The sequence below is a fragment of the Lissotriton helveticus genome, chromosome 6 (assembly GCF_964261635.1).
Source record: "Lissotriton helveticus chromosome 6, aLisHel1.1, whole genome shotgun sequence".
NCBI lineage: Eukaryota > Metazoa > Chordata > Amphibia > Caudata > Salamandridae > Lissotriton > Lissotriton helveticus.
Genome location: NC_136067.1, coordinates 844,494,296 through 844,513,724, shown reverse-complemented (window position 1 = coordinate 844,513,724; position 19,429 = coordinate 844,494,296). Strand labels below are relative to the sequence as shown.

The following is a 19,429-nucleotide window of genomic DNA, read 5'->3' as shown; positions in this document are numbered from 1 at the left end:
TGTGTGAAGGGGAGAGGGCAATAATGCTATATATTTACAAAGATGTGGAGTATTTCTGTTCTTGCCCTGGCATACTGTGTGCACAAAAACAATCCTTATAGGCATTTTCCTCTTTCTGTGTGTACCGCAGAATGCAGCATACATGGAAAGAGGACATAATGAGGAGAAATAAAGATATTTCTCTTCATTACACCTCACTTGGGAAGGCGTAGCATTTACGCAATCTCAAGTTTACAAGTCTTTGTAAATACGGGAAAGCCCCAAAATCCATCGATGTATGCAGGCAAAAAAGCCCATGCTCCACCAATGGAGCGCCTCACAAATTGAAATGTAACGTAACACAGCACAAACAGCTGTCTTGCATTACAAGCCACGTAAATCAGGCCATACGTGGCTTTGTAAATATTACTGAAGAACGCAAAGATTTCATAAATATGGGCTAAAGTCTATTTCCTTGATTTTTGTTCATTATTGCATTATTCCTACAACTGAGAGCCCTAATGGCAATTGACTGTGTACTTCAATTGATTTAATTCTGGCAAAGAAAAATACTATCTTTCTTAAGAGGGCCTAACAAGGATTCTGACAGTACAAATCTTTAATACCCATAGTTGTCCGAGAGGGTAACCAGCACTAAAACTGTTGCGCATTACAATAATCTATTAAGATTCCATTTAACAAAATACGTACATGTAGGCTTTACCCCCTTAGGTGCTAAGGAAGTGCTGGACACGTCCATAGCACTGCTGTTTGAGTGCTGAAGCCCCCACTCCCGCAACATGCCTTCATGAGGATAGCACTAGAAGCGTGTTTTTGAGACTGCACTGCCCGCCTGATTGGGGAGGGGTGTTTGGAAACAGACTAGAAACGAGGGATAATTTTAAAAAAATGTTTTAATGGGGGCGATTCTTTGGGTAAGGGTGCTCCCTTCAAAGGGGAAATTGTCCTTTGTGTCCACCCCTGGAGGCAGATCAGTTCTTTTTTCAGGCGATCTGCCTCCGGCTTGTGGTGGGGGGTGGGGGGGGGGAGGCGATAGAACATTAGAAAACCAATCAGACACCAGTGAATTGGAGCCCATATGCTTTTTTATGGGTATTGCCCACCTAGCAAGGGTTGTGCCCCTGAAGGGGGCATTTTTCATTTGTTTTCACCCTCCCAGGAGTGCGGTGAGTCTTTTTTTAGGTTAATCTGCCCTCCCATCGTGTGGTGGAAACACACTAGACACCAGGGAGTAAGTGTCTACGGGGTATATGTCTATGTCATAGGGTAGCACTATGGCAGTGCTACCCTCTGTGGCCTTCCCAAATACGCCTTAACTCCCCTAAGGGCCTCACTGAACACTGCGGATAGACTGGTCACTGGCTCCACAAGAAATGAGCACATATCCCTAGTACTAAAATCCTTCAATTGGCTACCCTAGAAAGCACAAATTCAGTTAAAAATTGCAGTTCTGGCGCACAAAGCCCTTCACTTCAATACTCCCACGTACCAGGTGCAAAAACTTGAACTATCCTGTGGGGTGGAGAGCATCTAGAAGCGCCATCGCTTTACTCTTGAAACCACTCATCCTTAGCAAGGGAGAACTTGTCACCGTGCCTTCTCCAGAGGTGCCCCAAAGATATGGAACTCTCTTCCACCGGAAGTACGCAGACTGTCCTTGACGACAGCGTTCAAATTGGAAGCCAAAAGATTCCTAATGAGTACATTCTTTCTTACCTTAAGAGGACTAGGCCCACTTGATTGTTGACTTTGTTCCCATTACCAATGTACTTCAATTTGATACGGCGCCCCTTTACTGCATATTACTAACCCCCTTCGTTGTTCTCTTACATCTGGTTATTGTATCAACTTCCTATCCCAATTGGAGTTCGATATTGCATTACTGCATATTATTACCACCCTTTGTTTTTCGCTGACACCGGTTTATTGTATTATTTTCTTTTTCCCAAATGATGCTCGAAATTGCATTCATGTCCTCTCTCCCATCCTATTGTAAAATACTCTGTTATCCCTCAGGATCTTGTTCGCACTATATAAAACTTTATAAATAAATAAGTGTCTGCATGGAGGCATTTGCCCCTGGGATGAGAGGTGGTTGCGGTCTAGGGTGCACATTATTTATCTTTGCTTTGTGCCCCCTTGCGTTTAGATCTGCCTTTTTTGACTCCAACCTGCCCCTTGGAGAAGACTTCATTGTTAAAGAATTCTGTAGCAACAACAACAGTCTCTCCACACACCATCGACCACGACCCCCTGCTAGCCTGGACCAGCGTGAGCATCGATGACACCATCAAGACCATGAGCACAATCCACTCCGGCTCCCCGTCAGACCCATTCCCGCACCACATTTTCAACAGAGCCAGCAGCTCCATTGCACCCCACCTGTGCAACGTCATCAATCTCTCCCTCGAGACCATGACCTTCCCAGAGATCTAGAAACACGCCGAGATCAACGCCCTACTCAAAAAACCCAAGGCTGACCCTAGAGACCTCAAGAACTTCCGGCCCATCTCTCTGCTCCCGTTCCCGGCCAAGGTCATTGAGAAGATCGTCAACAGACAGCAAACCCGATACCTCGAACAAAACAGAATTCTGGACCCTTCCCAGTCAGGGTTCCGCAGCAACCACAGCACCGAGACCGCCCTCATCGCCGCCACCGACATCAGGATACCGCTGGACACGGTGAGACCGCAGCCCTCATCCTCCTGGACCTCTCCGTCACCTTCGACACAGTTTGCCACCGCACACTACGCGCACGCCTCCACGCCTTAGGGATTCAAGACAAAGCCCTAGAATGGACCACCTCCTTCCTCTCCGGCAGAACCCAGAGCATCTGCCTCCCCCATTCCGATTTGAAGCCTCCGAGATCATCTGCGGCGTACCCCAGAGTTCCTCCCTCAGCCCGACACTGTTCAACATTTACATGGCCCCTCTTGCGCATGTCGCCCGACAGCACAACCTCAACATAATCTACGCCAACAACACTCAACTGATCCTCTCCCTCACCAAGGACCCCATCACCGCCAAAGCCAACCTCCACGAAGGAATGAAGGCCGTCGCCGACTGAAGCTGAACACGAACAAAACGGAGGTCCTCATCCTCGGCTCCTACCTTCAGCCTGGGACGACTCCTGGTGGCCGACGGCACTGGGGGCAGCCGCGACACCTACCGACAACGCACGCAACCTGGGAATCATCCTCAACTCAATGCTCTCCACGACCAAGCAAGTCAACACCATCTCCTCCTCCAACACCCTCCGCATGCTCCGCAAGATCTACAGGTGGATCCTGGCAGATACAAGAAGAACAGTCACCCAGGCCCTCGTCAGCAGCAGACTCGACTACGGGAACGCCCTCTATGCGGGAGCCCCGAACAAGCTCAAACGACTGCAACGCATCCAAAATACCTCGGCACGACTGATCCTCGACGTACCATGCCACAGCCACATCACCCCCCACTTGAGAAACCTGCACTGGCGGCCCGTCAACAAGAGGATATCCTTCAAGCTCCTCATCCACACACAGAAGGCACTCCACAAGACCGGCCAGCCACCTCAACAAACGACTTTCTTTCTACACCCCCAACAGCCAGCTCCGCTCCGCCGACCTCGCACTCGCCACAGTCCCGCGCATCCGAAGATCAACCACCGGCGCGAGGTCCTTCTCCCACCTCGCCGCCAAGACCTGGAACACCCTCCCACTGAACCTACGTCAGACCCAAGACCCGCTGACCTTCAGGAGGCTACTCAAGACCTGGCTGTTCGATCAGTAGTCCCCCCCCCCCCTCAGCGCCTTGAGACCCTCACGGGTATGTAGTGCGCTCTACAAATGTTGTTTGATCGATTGATTGATGGCGGTTCCTCCTAGGCCCCAGCAAGTTCAGAAAAGCACGCTTTCATGGGGGTCACAGCCCCTATACTTATACCCAGATTATCTTTGTCTGCAGCACAGTGCGAACCAGATGGAACTGGTTCAGGGGGGAATTGGAGCAATTTGTTTACTAAGCTCCTCTTCCCCTTTGTCAGGTGGGGGTTGGTGATCAGACACACCACAGGGGGTGGAGCCACCATTGTACAGACCTATTCACGGTAAGGGGATTACTCCTCCCACTACTCCCAATGCAGATGTCCCATTCAGCCTAGTCCTGACTCACCCCTCCTAGAGCCACACACACCTCCCAGCCCCTGTCACTCAAAAGCTAGACATGCATATCACATCAGGCAGGCAGACACATTGCACACAGAAATTCCAACTTCTAAAAGTGGCATTTCTAAAATAGTTATAATAAACCTGCACATACGATTGCGCAGCATTTATTATGATAATTCCAAACATACTTAACTTGACCATGCTGCTCCTCTCATATCAGGAATTACCACTGAAACACTTACCAGTGAATCCCCAATGCCTTCCTAAGGGAGGGAAGGCCATTCTTACTAAATGTACACAGAGAGTGCACGCACTTTACACTGGACAGATGTGCTAAAGGGCCCAGAGGCCTAAAACCGCCAACACCATGTCAGAGAAAAGGCTAGGAGAGGGCAACAAGTTTAGGGATGATCCTGCAAAAAGGGCCAAGTCCAACAGTTAGGCAGGAGCAACATATTTTACCACTCTTGATCTGACTGCGTCATATCATCAAGTAGAGTTGGATTTTTGCTCACAGGAACTCAACTCCTTTATTACAGCAATGGGAGCTTACAAGTTCAACAGGATGCCTTTTGGGCTTGTTTCTGCAGCTTCTGTATTCCAACATGCAATTTTCAAGGTGTTGAAGGGAACTGGTGGTGTGAGATGTTATCAAGATGACATGTTGATCTTAGAAAATGGAACAGTATTATTGCCTAGTGTGTGTGGTTCAGAGAAAACTTATGAAGACATGGTTGACTCAAGAGAGATAAGTGCAAGTTTGGAGTGAGTGAGGTAAATTATGTGCGTCATAACATCTCCGGGAGGAGAGAATTGCACCTAAGAAGGATATGGATATTATTGTGGAAATGAAAGAACCTTGTTCTAAGGAGGACTTACTCTTTCTTGGGGATGGTTGAATATAATGGTAAATTAATTAAGAAATAGACTTTTAAGTCAGTGCAGTTGAGATCTCTTCAGAAAAATATGGAATTTAAGTAGGAGCAGGCATGTCAGGAGGAAGTCGCAGGATTAAAGATTAAGCTGAAAGATGCACCATTTTTGTAATGTTTTGCTTCAAATTCTTTACAGGACATTTCTTTAAGTGTTATTACATTTATGGAAGATATTTTTTAACAGGAAAGATTTCCGAGTACATTCTCTCGAAAAATAGTCCAACATTTTCATCTGGTCAAATGGAAAGTAATTTGCGGATTGTGGGATTCTTCACAAGAATAGTTCTATTTATCACCCAGAAACCAATGAAGCCGTTGAGAGATTCAATAGAAGGTAGACTGCTTTCTAGCTTATTGTATCGTTTTGCTCCTATCCCATAAGGTAGTCGGATAGTACGATTGTTTGTCTTTCCATATATTGTATCTATTTGTTTCCCTATCCCTTGGCTCGCCTCGCCCTTTGTCCTGTATCCCACCTGATATTACTGTAAAGCGTTCTGATACCCTCACTGGTCTGGTTCGCGCTCTATAAAACACTTAAATAAATGAATAAAAAGAAAGTTATGGCTGTCCAGGTAGATCTACAATATAGAGGTGAACTTTGGGTCTGAACTAAAGTCCCCCAGGGTGGATGTCTGTTTAGTAGCTACAGGTGAGGCAAAGGTTAGGTTTTGTATTGTGGGTCTACCAACCACTTACATGGGGCGCGAAACCTCAAGAATACCTTATTGTGCTGGGTCGAAGTCTTGATTACAAAGCTTGAAGGAAGTGCATGTTGCTAGTATCCGTTATTTCACGTTAGTAAGGGCTAAAGGTAAGGTTACGTCTCCCTGTTAACTGGCACTTTGATGGACTGTGCCACTGGTCTTCAAAAATGTTATATGACTTGCAGTATCTTTTTTTTATTTTTATTTTTATATATTTTGCAGTTAGTAGAAAAAGAGATTAAAAAAAACAATTCATCCACATAGCAATATCAATGTAATACATAATAAATGCTTATTGATTAACACAAATGACAAATTCTACATTCCAATATTTCGACAATATCAGCAGATATAATCCTAATTCCCACCCCATATTTTATAAAACTCCAATAAGGCTCCTACTCTTTGGGAGTACAGCTTCTCCTTCGCCTCAATTCGAGATATCTTAAGTAACCACTGGGCAAATGTTGGAGAGTCAACCTCTCTCCTCCTTTGCACTATTTTTTATTTTATTTATTTATTTAGTAGTTTGTAGAGCGCACAGCTACCCCCAATGGGGGTGTCCCGGCGCTGAAGAAAGTATCTCGAAAGGTTCAGAGGGATGCGGAAGAAGTGGGCAGATTAAATTAGGGAGAAGAGCCAGGTCTTGAGTTTTTTTCGAAACAGAGGCTCTGAAGTCAGGAGTCTCAGTTCTAGAGGAAGGAGATTCCAAAGTCTGGAAGTGGCTACTGCAAAGGCCCTTCCTCCCGTTCGTGCGAGGCGAAAACGGGGGCAGATCATAAGGCGGAGATGGTTAGATCTGAGGTTTCGGGAATTATTTGAGAACTTAATTCTAAGTCTCAGGTAGATAGGGCCTCGGTCATTAAGAGCTCTAAAAGCTAGGGTCAGAGATTTGAATTGAATGCGAAGTCTCACTGGGAGCCAATGAAGTTTGATCAAATGAGGTGAGATGGAGTGACGGTAGGGGATGTTGCAAATCAACCTGGCAGCTGAGTTCTGAACTGTCTGTAGTTGATTTATGAGATACGCCGGGGCTCCGACATACAGACTATTTGCGTAGTCCAAGTGAGCAGTGATGAGGGCATGGACTACTGTCTTGTGTGAGTCTAATGGTAAAAAAGGGCTGATTTTTTCATCATACGGAGCTTTCCAAAGCAAGACGTAGTGACTTTGTTAATTTGGGTCTTGCAGGAGAGGGCAGTATCGAATTGAAACCCTAAGTTACGGGCAGCTTGGACTGGAACCGGAGGAGGATTTAATTCAGTCGGCCACCAGAGACTGGAAGAAATGGGAGATTTCTGGTTAAAAAATAGGACTTCCGTCTTATCTGTGTTAAGTTTTAAATTGTTAGAGGACATCCAGGCGGCAATGTTCACCATGCAGTAGCGAAAGTTGTGAAAAGAGTTTTCGGAGTGATTCCTAAAGGAGAACACCAGCTGAGTGTCGTCAGCGCAAAAAATTACTCTGACGCCCCAGGATTCCACTACTTTCGCCAGTGGTTTCAGATACACATTGAATAGGAGCGGGCTGAGGGCAGAACCATGTGGAACTCCTCAAATCAATGGTTTCTTGGTGGAAAGGAAGGAGCCCAGCATTACCTGTTGAAATCTGTCCGTAAGGAAATATTTAACCCAAGCGAGGGGAGTCCCTCCGACTCCTACCTCTTGCACGCGAGTGAGTAGTATGTCATGGGAGATGGTGTCAAATGCTGCGGATAGGTCGATGAGGACCAGCATGGCCTCCTCTCCCCTATCCGTGCATTCCCTAATTGACCCAGACACTTCAGAGATCTGGCAACAAGTGATGCAATGAAGATATACTTTTGCTGAGAGATCGATAAGCCCGATATATCAAAAAGAACCATACTTGGTTTGGGCAACAGATTTATATCAAACTTGATGCCATGCCACCGACAAATTTGGTTCCAAAAATGTGTTCAGAACTGGACAAGAAAAACAAATATGGAACCAATCCCCAACGGAATGGTTGCATCTAGATCAAGCATCTGAAATAGAGGAGTACATTTTGGAGAATGAAGATGGGGTATAATAGAGTTGCCATGTAGAAAAGAAAGTCATGAATTTAAAATTGGCACCCCGTATGGCTTTATGTGACCAGGTATTATTTAATCTCCATTTTTGGATATCTATCAGACACCCTGTAGAGTTTAAGATCTTTTGAAGAGTTTGCCAAACAATTTTAGCCTGAATCAGACTAAGTAGAGTTTTATACCAGTTACCAATACCTCGACTCTCCTTCACATAATAATTGAAGCTAATCAGATTTGCTTGGGTATCAAGGGAGACTTGTAGAATGCTTAAAAAATTCCTAAATTGAAAAAAGGAAAATATTAATGAAGGATTGGACTGTTTAATTTGATTCCAGGATTTTATTTGATCTCCTAAAAACAAATCCCTAAAACGTAGAACTCCAAATCTTTCCCATGTAGTTATGGTTTCATGACTTATTTGGAGACCTATCTCCCTACTATAGGATATACACATATCAGAGTGGAAAGTGGTAAGATGATATTCCTGCTTCAGTTGACAAAACCTATCATCAATGATTTGGGGTGTCTTGTATCTGCTACGCTTAGGGAGCTGTAGAATTGTAATAAAAGAGACAAGGTGGGAACCAGATTCCAAAAGCATTTGCTTCAAGTAGTAATTGCTACCTAGATCACGTCTAGTAAGAGACCTTGTGCACCAATCATAAGATTTGCAGTATCTAATAATTAACTGCATTTTAATTTCTCCAAAAAAAACAAAAAAACGACAACACATGTTTTCTTGCTAGTGCTCAATGTCTGTTTAAAGAATTGTTGTGGCTCACCAAAGTACATTGAAGCAGCAAAGACAGAAGTACAAAGTTGACAAAAATGGGGAGCCTTGCCACTAAATACCTCTAAAAGGATTAAACCTCAAGCATGGCAAAGATTACCAAAATAAGAGACCATGAACAACAGAGAACAACATCTGATTGTTGTAGAGGCCTGGCCTTTTTTAGTTTAAACGTTCAAAGGTTTGTTTTGTTTTAAATTCAGTTGATCAATGGGTTCAACTTACCTTACCACTGCAAACAAATTAGAAGGTAAGCAAATAATAATCATGTTACACAGCAGTTAAATTACTTAAACTCAAAGCACCGTTAATCGATATTACCAAAATACTTGTATTTACCTCAGAAGGAAGCCAGACTAAATTTGTCCCAAAAGGATGAGAAACGGACCTGCAGATTGTATTCAGACCTCTGCAGCAGTATTAACTTGCTAACTAGTCTTGCGGGCTTTTGCTAATGGTCCTAATCAGCAGCTAAATATATGTGTTTCGGATGGACCCAAAATTCACAACTACTTCGAAAGTATTCTAGGTCTTTACTGTTTTGGGGAATATATATACAACATTGTTTCAGAGTATCTATCATCAGTAAGTCATTCTTCAGAAATTACAGTGTAGTGGCAGGTACTTTACAACTCACCTTCTTCTAATTGAGCATGGTCTACAATCAAAAGATAAATAGAACATAAAGGCAGCTTAGACCATTATGGCACATAGAATGACAAATATTCTCGATGCACTATAGGAAGTTTCTCAGGAAGGAATTAAATTTTCTTTAAATAAGCCACAAGACAAGGAAGGTGCAGGAAAAGCACAAGGTAAGTGTCAATGTTATAGGTTTTATTTCATTTTTTATACTTAAGGAAATCTTTTGAACCTCACTACATCAATGATTGATAGAAATAAAAAGACAAAGGCATGGAATGATACAATAAAAAACAGGATATGCGGAAAGGCATTCAGTGCGTTTTGATCAATCGAGAAAAATGTAAACAGGTGAAATGACCTCGGACACTTCTATTCACTGTTTTTTCTCTTTAAAACATACACTTTAAGTGATATATTAGTTTATTTCGTAAACATGTAGGCATCAAAAGAAACATGAGGTATCTATTCTACATTAGATCATTTAAAACACTAAATAAGACAGTATTTAAAAACATACATAAATCAGTGTTTACTTTGGTCTCTAGTATGGTTATTACTATGAATAGTATTTTGGTAGACAATGCATACTCGGCTCAAGCCAGTTTGTTCTTGCCAACCAGTTGTTTCTGAAGTCATGACCCAAGAGGTAGTCAATACCATTTTCATAAAGCTGGAACCTCTAAAATTGTATTTGCTGGAAACAGTAGTAGTAGTGTTTTGGTGCTGCATTATATTTCTGCGGCCAGTAGAAACACGAGTAAACCATCCTCCAATATGTAGTCAACAATAACGCATTATACAGAACATTCCTGAACATTGCCGTTGTGCACTAGAATTTGCAAAGAGCAACATTTAAACATGTTGTTCAAAAGTCAAGAGCATAAATTAAAATCAATTTTTGGATCATATAGCAGATTAAAGAATGTATTGTTCTCGACACACTAAATTTAAATAACTGTAGTGTCCAGCTTCATGTAGTTGAAGGTATTTTATAATATTCTGTCAATGCACTGCTTGGTTGTTCAGTAAAGTCTGCCTTATCTTTGAGCAGCTGTAGCTTCCTGAAATGGATATGGTCCAGCCATTTAACAAATACAGTTTTATGCCGGTTTCAAAAACACAATATAAACTCATAAGAATATCTAAAAGGTAAGGGCGATGCACATGGTGTACATGCACTTACCTATTTGCCTTACTCTAATTAGCTTTACATACATAAAAAGGTATGAAATCACATATATATTTATGATAAAAAATTCTTTACCGAAAACAGATACATTAATTTAAATTACTTTGCAAGACTTCATGAGATTTCCCATGTCTTTATAATTAAAATCATAAAATGAATGTTACATGCAACATTTTAGAACACTAAAGATACAATGAACTTTCTTCGTACACCACTAACAGGAAACAAAATAAAAGGCGCTCAACCACTTCCAGTATCACAAAAACTAAAGGATTCTCTCGTGTTTTCAAGTTCTTTGGAGTTGCAAATATGATGCTGTGAAGTAACACGGACTCGCACGTCTACACTTTTACTTTAAATGTTTTGCTCAAATTATAAATAGTGAGAATTCTATTTACTCCAGCTACACTATCTGCAGGACCTTTGTATAAAATAGGTTCTCTTAATCTGTCCAAGGAGGGCCACAACTGGTTACCATTAACGTTTTAACCCGCCACAAGGACAAAGCCTTGTGATATGAAAATCCCATGCAATGTATATCGTCCTCTTATAGTGTTTTCTCTGACAGCGGCGACCTGAACCTTGAAGTGTCCACTGAGACACGAAACCACTGTAGTTTTTCCTTGGAGTTCTGCAACAGGCATTTGTTTATGTCCTCTTATAGTGGGGCCTTCTTTTCATTCTGAGAAATTCATTCATTTTAACTTTCATTTGAACTGTACTGTAAGCTTACAATGGACCGAGGGTTAAAAGATCTTTGTGTACACTACTGAACTCTTCTACTGGGGCCTTGTTTAGGGCCCAATGGAAAAGCACTGAATGTGCAATAATGGGATAATCATGACTCTTCTTTGGAGTTATACACATTATAAAATGTGGCACTATCACAATACCAATATGTCTAGGAACAGTGACTACGACCAGTAAAATGCTGATAACAATTACTGGGCACAAAATTGCAGAGAACTTGCAGTACATGCAACTGGTGCTAATTACACTGTGTTCAATGTACAGAATGGCTACATCAGGCACATACAAATTACCCTGAATCCGCATCACAGCGTTACACTTCTGATTTACCTCATCTCTAAATAGTGGTCATAACTTTCCCACCATCACTCACTCGCACTGTGAAAATCTTGGGTATATGTTCAAAACAGTTTGCAACACTGCTTGTGTAGACGCAGTATTTAAATGCTGCTGGCAAAGCAGTAAAACACCAAGAAGTGTATTAAAAAAAGGTGGCTTTGCTATCTGAAGATCCATTAATAACCTTTTGAATGGGAGGTAATCTTCTCCTTGCCAGCTGCTTGATACTTCTCTTGTACTTAATTTCTGAGGAACTAGAATTCTTCCCATTGCCATCTTTTTGCTTAAATACTCCAAAGTTTACTTATAGGTAATTTTTTGGGGGACAATTCTCCTAACCATTACGTTACGAAACCATTTTAACTGTGAAATATTCTTAATGTAGTCTAAACGAGAACTGTCACTTAATTTGTGTTTTTTCAGCACCAAGTTTTGAGAGAGGAATCCTCATATTATGTACGAATGAAAAGAATCATTAAGTAAAATACTTTCAATATTAACTCCCCAATTCAAAGATTTTGCTTCATTGGCCGGGGTACTTTTCAAAATGCCTGGTGTTTTCTTTCAAAGGGGAAATATTTGCTCTCCAGTGGACCTGGCATCTCAAAGCGCAGATCAGTTGAGATCCACCAACTTCTGATTCTTTCTGAATCAGAAAGAAGAGCGTAAGACATGACCTACAACTGAAAACAGGTTGGAAACAGAGAAAATTAATGTAATGACAATAAGACTGCTTCAAGAGGGCAAAGACAGATCTGATTGTAAGAAATGGTCTTTATTGTTACAATGGACTCATTTTGTAATGTTCTCACTAGATCACTCAAATGTGGAAGACCTTAAGTATCACATACCCTCTCTTCAGCTTAAATATATAGTAAGCAACATTTTGACATCCTCTAAACTGTGGTTGTTGCTCTGGCATTAACAAAACTTCCTACAAAGCCCGAGAGGTCATTAGCGATGGAGTTAGGATTTGGAGGAAAGCATGGGACTCCTTTTATAGGATTCAGAGTAATGGCCCTGAAGGCAATCTGCATTTTTTAGGTTGAGAGCCCTCTTTAAGAAATTAATTGTCAATGTTTATGTGAAGTATCAACTTTGAACTAATGGATGCACACAACAATTACCCCCAGTATTCTAATTTCAGCACGATAAATCTATGTGGTCAGCATGAAAGTAATTAAGCATCTTTTTGAAGACTTGCGGCTTCCTTTATAAGATGAAACATTAAGCCATGCCAAGCCCCAAAAAAGCCATGGGGCTGTGTCATTTCAGGGGGCTGCAGAGTACTATATGGGTTCCACTTCCGACAGTCATTTAGGTGGCTGGAGAGTCCTAAATGTCAGCCATTAAAGTGGAACCTTTGAAGGAGAGGATGGACATCTGTCACTGACAGTACTTTGGGTATAAACCTTTGAAAGTGTGTTTTGTAAAAGATACATTTTTGTGCAGGTAACACTGGCATCCTCTCACCAAGACTAAAATATCATTTAATCCCTGTGCGCCCAAAATTCTAAAAGCCAGCTATAGGATGACTAGTATACATTTTAGGATATCTTTAAGAGACCAAGTAAAGTCAAATATCCAAAGTTAGATATAAATGAGGAACTTGAAATCCCTATATTATAATTGAAACATTTCCCAGTTATGTCCTTATACCCTAACTAATTGCACAAAATATTTTTTATGGAAGTAAAGAAAATGGAAGAATTTTATATGAGCAATACAAAAATGCAGTGTGCAACCATAAATGAAACAAATTATTCTCATAAGAAATGTAAGTCAGATACATGGAGGTATATGTTCTGTGGTGGACGCCATTGTTGTGCACAGTGCTCGATGCCTATAAACAGTGCTTACTGTTCTACACATATTGCTAACATTATAAACAAAGCACTGCAATTCAACAGGTGCCCTCATGCAAAAGAATGGTTGAACCAGTTATCTCATTAAACGTTATTGCTCTTCTGTTTATTGGATTAATTCAAGATTTATCTACTTTTATGAATGTAGTGAGTGCAATGATAACATATGTTCTATCATTTTTTGGCCAATGCCGACAGAGAAAAAGCAGAACTCTACACTACAAATTTGGTAATACAGAATATGGCTGAAAAATATTGTGATGACCGAAAATGCGAACTCATATAGAAAAAAATCCTTCCACCTCTCGAACAGCTACAACATGAATCCAAACGCTATTAAAAGTAGCTAATCTGGAATCTTTTTTTACTTTCATGGGATTCTTAGTGACCTTAAAATCCACTATCATCAACTTGTTGGTTTTGCAGATATACCCAGTCTTGAGGTCTTGGCTACAGAGAGATTAGATGGTGAAGGTATATTGGTGTACACTTCAGCATTAAAAGCCTACATTTTTGATTGCTCACAAAAGCTGCTTCTGGGACAACTTGCTCTCTAAACGGACGGACGTATCTTTACTGGAGTTTAGTCACAGTCCATCATAGCCTATTTCCAACCAAAAATTATTTTAAAAAATTGTAATCTGTATTTATTCACTCTCCAACACTACAGCATTTAAAACATTTCCACTTACGTTGGCATTGATAGTTACGAAAAAAAAATCGGAAACGTCTATATTCTAATGCTACAAAGGTTTGCCCATGCGGGTAAAACAGAGTGATAATGTTAAAAGTAACAGTTTTTTGCCAGCAATACTAAATATTGCTCCTCCTTAGAGAACAGCTATCTTAATGCTCATCTACCAGTTCACCTCAGCTTTCATTTCCCCATAACTATCCTTCTGCAAGACTATTATATAGGGCCTTGATGTGGCACTGTAATAGGTGCACTGGCAGAGAAATCAGAATAAAATAATACAGTCATATGTACACAATATAAAAGGTATGTACCATAGGATCAAACGTAACCTTTAAGGCTTGAGCAGCACAGATGTATGCTATGCAGTACGTATGAGGTAGCCTTTTGCTGTAAACACAACAGTTGTTCTTACTTTGTTGCTTCGGTAAATGTTGTGAATACAAAAATGATTAGACATTCACATAAGTAAATCAGTACAGAAATTACACTTCAGAATTATTTTCACATGAAACTAAAATATAAAAAAGTTGATATCTGATTATCAGAGACATGGATGTATGTCAAACTCAGAGGTAGTTATTAATGGCAGTATATAATACTCGTATAGATACAAAGGCCTATGTCTATTTGGTTTGCTATGAATAAGCAGGTCTGTAGACTATTCTGTAAAAAGGAAAAACAATTACATGGTATATTCCCTGAGCAAGGTTCCTTGTCCTGAGTAACTTATGTAATAGTGAGAAGTTCTTAGTATACAAAAATACAACCTATTTTTACCACAAGATAGGTTTGGTATGTGCTCTTTAGTTGTTCAGGCTGGTGTGATGCACAAACATCTGCAGAGCAGCCATCTACATGAATGTACATCTGGGTTTCATGATGGTCTGAGCGCTGAACTTATTCTTCTTGTATCTTAACAAGGAATGCCCAATTTTCGAGTCCACCATTTCTACTTTTATATTTCAAAGAAACTTTGGTTTTACGTTTTCAGGGTGGCCTCGAATGTTTGCCCTTTTTACTGCTTCACCTCGTCTTATGCTTGCTTAAATGCTGCACTAACCAGTCTACCAACTTAAAATAAAAGTGTGCACGCCTCATTGTATACAAGGCCGCACGTCTCTATAGATACATCACATTCAATATCGTCAAAGGGAAGCGTTGCTTTGTAGCGCAGAGAAGAGCAGCAGAAAAGCACTGCGATCACAAGCACGGTCAAGGAATTCAAGTCTTTGAAGTGTGGCACATGCAGGCAGCTGGCCTGCTTCTGTTGTACACCAAAGCAGCAACAGCAACTGCGGAAACTGCTTCCCAGAATAGGCATGCAGGATGGAAATACCGTCATCATCAGATAAGGATGCGTGTGCTATATTAAATTCAATTGGGCAGTTTCCGTCCCTGTGATTATCCTAGCTGATGCACACTTGCCTACTGGGCTCCCAAAAGCCAAGCACAGCTTTGCAGGGCACCCAGCCTTATTGTTTGCATATGCATATTTTCTTCATAAGATTCAGAGACCAAGCTCTTGTAAACACTGCTAGCCATCTTGAGCTTACACATTCACACATCAACGTTGCGCAGATACACCTCTGCACTCAATTGTGAGCAATATCAAGCGGGATTACAGTAAACGCCCACAATGTTATCCCTCATCAAAATTTGGCACACACACTGTACAGGTCGGAGTTTCTCGGCACAAGAAAAAACAGAGATGGTGTCAGCTATCCCTCGATTTGCATCGTAACTGGGCGTCACAAATAGTATCACTGACCTTCGAAACTGCTGCTTGGGCATTTACCTAGTACAGGTCATCTTGGGTGGCTCTTGAAATCACTGTATTCACTAGTTAAAACTTTACATGTTGAAATCTGTTACCTTAGTCTAAATCACAATCCATTTATATGTATGTAAGTCAGCATATATGTCAGCACAGACATTAAAAACAATCATTGTCTCTTCCTTCTAAACGGTAACATCTTGTGGCGATCCAGGACATGAGTCCCAGAGAAATTGTCTTTAAAACACCCACAGGTTTAATGAAGAAGCTCAACTTTGCACACGAGAAGAAGTGTTGGGAGATATTCACGGCAAAACTAGAAGAGCAGCTTTGCATTTTCAGTTCCTTTGGTTCGCACACAAGTAGAACATATGAAGATATGGTCACATAGTTACAGTTTAGAAAAAACATCAATCGTGGAAGGCGCATCCAAAAACATCAGACTCCTTAAATATTGCTGTCAGGCAGAGAATTAAATCCCTTAATCAAGCGACCGGGAATGTTCGGATTTATCTTAAAGTCCCTACCCCTTTCAGAGGATTTCAGAAACGCTGCAAATACCCACTGTGCGCAACTTCAAATTATGTTTCGTCAAAAAAATCTTCTTTGTTCACTGAGCTTTATTTGAGGGGTTCAGGAGCGGGGAAAGCAGCTTTCGCATATTAACTAGTGCGTCAGCACACACACACACCTGCACAAGTTAAAGAGAACACCGAACACTCTGCCATGTGCACTTGTAATTTGCTTGGAGTGAGGTGTCTGCTCGCTCACTTCACAGTTCCACCACAGTAGTAACAATTCCAGGTCCGAGGCTGATAGTGAAATGACTTCACCTGAACTGGCGTGAGGTAGACGTCCCGAATGGGTAGAGGAAAATGAGCCTTAAGGACATGGCGTTAAGTTTTTTTTCTTTTTTGCACAGAAGGCCCTTTTCTACATCGTTCCTCTGTCGACATGGTTACCGTGGGCAAGGGAGCTTCTTGAGACGACTTGCTTGAAAGTTCGGAGGTCTCCGGTACCCCCTCCTGGGATTGTGGTGGAGATGAATAGACGCTGCGCCCGCTGCCTTCCCTTGGCAATGTGGAAGTGGAAGGCTGAGCTTCGGCTTCGTATCTTCCCTGAGAGCCCGCAGAATGCTGCGGGGCAGTCTTATGAGGGCAGGTGGCCACCATGTGCTTGACGCTCTGACAGTAATGGCACTTCTTTGGCTGGGGAGGTAGATTACATTCCTTAGCATGATGATCAAGGCCGCCACAATTGTAGCATCTGTAACAAAAAAGAAATCACTATGAGAACTCTTGGGAGGGACAGTAATAACAGGGAAAGCAATAAACTGGGGAAGCAATAAACAGATAAAATAATGCACCCTTAGCTCTACTGTCCGTGCCACTGAGAGACAGTTGGGGGAGAGAGGCTAGAAGCATCTACTGTGTCCATTTCTCCATCCATGGCAACACCACACTATTCTGTCTACTCCAGGCTACCGTCTTTGATGTTATAGTAATACACTTCTTCATGTATGTCCCAAGCTTTTTAAAATTCCAGTACTTATCTTACATTTCCTCACTGGCCTCATGCAAATGAGGTTCTGTGCATTACTGCCAATGGGGATGGAACCTTCTGGCGTCTTGCAAATATTAACACAAATATAAAAATGTATTGCTAATGTGCAGATGATAGCAAAATTAGGAAATATTTTAATAAAGTAAAATACAGGTAGAATTATAACATATTACAAAGACCATGCACAGCAAGAAGGCTTCTCCAACTGGACTTTCAAGAATGGTTTGCCAGATTGTTCTTATGAGGAGCAGCAGGAAACGATTGGGATTCAGGTAATTGTTTTTTCTCCTCGAGAACATTACTCTTTGCCGTGGTCCTTTGGGCAGCTTAGTCTAAACAGAGTGCTTAGCCAGGGCCAGGGCAAGGTACCCACCTAAGAAGTCTACACAAGCACATCAAACTCTTTTTGGATCAGGCACTGCACAGAAATCTTTGTGTTTTTGGGGAACAATCTTGTAGGGTCTGTACTGTAGTGTACTTCCTATATTCCCATCAGGCTCTGCGCATTGGAATAATATATCCTATAGATTTGACGTAGGACTGAGGTCTACTAGGTCTCTATCAAATATACTAGACTTAATTGTGAGTGCCAGCTAGCTCAGAGATCACTATAAACTTTCTTGAATACACAAGAAGGGATTAGTTTCTGATAACCGCATAAACATGACAACTTTGTTTCCCAAGAATAAGAAATGTATCTCTAGAGTCGCGGAAACAATAGATAGTTATTTCACTCAGTCAATCATGCATGCTTCGTTTCACCAGAGGTGCAGAGAAATAGAGAGACGGGCGTTTTCAGTAAAAGGATTTATTGAACAGTATTCTTTCTCATGCAGAGGAAATGAACTGCTACAATCGCAATACTGGTTGCAAAGTACAATGCGTACAGTACAAAGAGTATTATGAAATAATACTGTAAAAGCATGATATGGTTTCTAAGCCATAAAAAACATAGAATACATACATTAATAAATAAAGACTAAAAGTACACGACTGGTGCTTCCAAAATACGCCTACCCTGGTGTACCTAACCTAGGTCTAGTACAAGGGAAGAAGTAAGTGAGGTGTAGCTTAGTTTCAGTATTCTTTTGCCAAGAATCTAATCCAAGAATTCTCTAAGGGTCTAATCAGCTCCGTACCATGGTTTAGAATGAAGGAGGTCTGGTATCTCTCTCTCAGGTCTCGATTTCGCAACAACCCGTAAGGGTAGGTTGGAAACACTGGAGCTGGATTTCTCAGCAAGAAAAAAGACAGCGTCTCACTCCGTGCGTCTGCTGGAGGGTCGGCTTCCTTCGGCACTTGCTGTAGCAGGGCGTCGGGCAAGTGGATAGTCGAACTGCTCCAAACCACCGTGTCCTTGCCTGGGCAAGTGTGGGCATTTTCATACCTTGAAGGTGCCTAGTTTGACGTAAGGTTGGACATAATAAGGTCATCAAAAGACTAACAGGTAGATGCATCAAGCATTTTTGCGAGCTCAAACGGTGCGAATCGCAAAATTCAGCCGTTTGTGCCCGCAAAAATGGCATTTGAGATGCATCAAGGGTTCATGCACTCGCAATTTAAGAATTCGCAAATAACTGCGAGTTCTCAAATTGCGATTGCATTTAAAGAATCGCAATTTGTGATTCCTTAAATGCAATGCATGAACCATTCCAAGATTGCGAATTCGCAATCTGGGGCCGCTATTTACCGTGAAGTCTAACTACGTGGTAAATAGCAAAAACTTAGAAATATGCACTTTAGTGCATTTTTCTAAGTTGTATGTTACACACACACATGTCCTTGGGACATGTGTGTGCGCAACACCAGTGAACATTACCATTTCAGGGGTGCAACAGGGTGTCCTTTGGCACCCTTGAAATTGCTTCCTTCTTTGCGATTCGCTAATTGCAAATAAGGAATGACTCCCCCTTCATACTCCCCATTCATTCCTATGGGCCTTTAGGCCCATAGGAATGAATGGGAAAGCCAACCCTT

General features: G+C 41.6%; 1 protein-coding gene across 4 annotated transcripts in view; it reads right to left on the bottom strand.

Annotated features, from left to right (window-relative positions):
- Positions 1-9,435: 9,435 nt before the first annotated feature.
- The window catches only part of LIN28B (lin-28 RNA binding posttranscriptional regulator B), a 1,177,402-nt gene continuing 1,167,408 nt past the window's right edge, over positions 9,436-19,429 (bottom strand). For all 4 annotated transcript variants that reach the window (XM_078648451.1, XM_078648450.1, XM_078648452.1 and 1 more), the window contains one exon: positions 9,436-17,155. In XM_078648451.1, the coding sequence (XP_078504577.1) occupies positions 16,786-17,155 (370 nt within the window). In that variant the 3' untranslated portion in view covers positions 9,436-16,785. The remainder of the gene's footprint in view (positions 17,156-19,429) is intronic.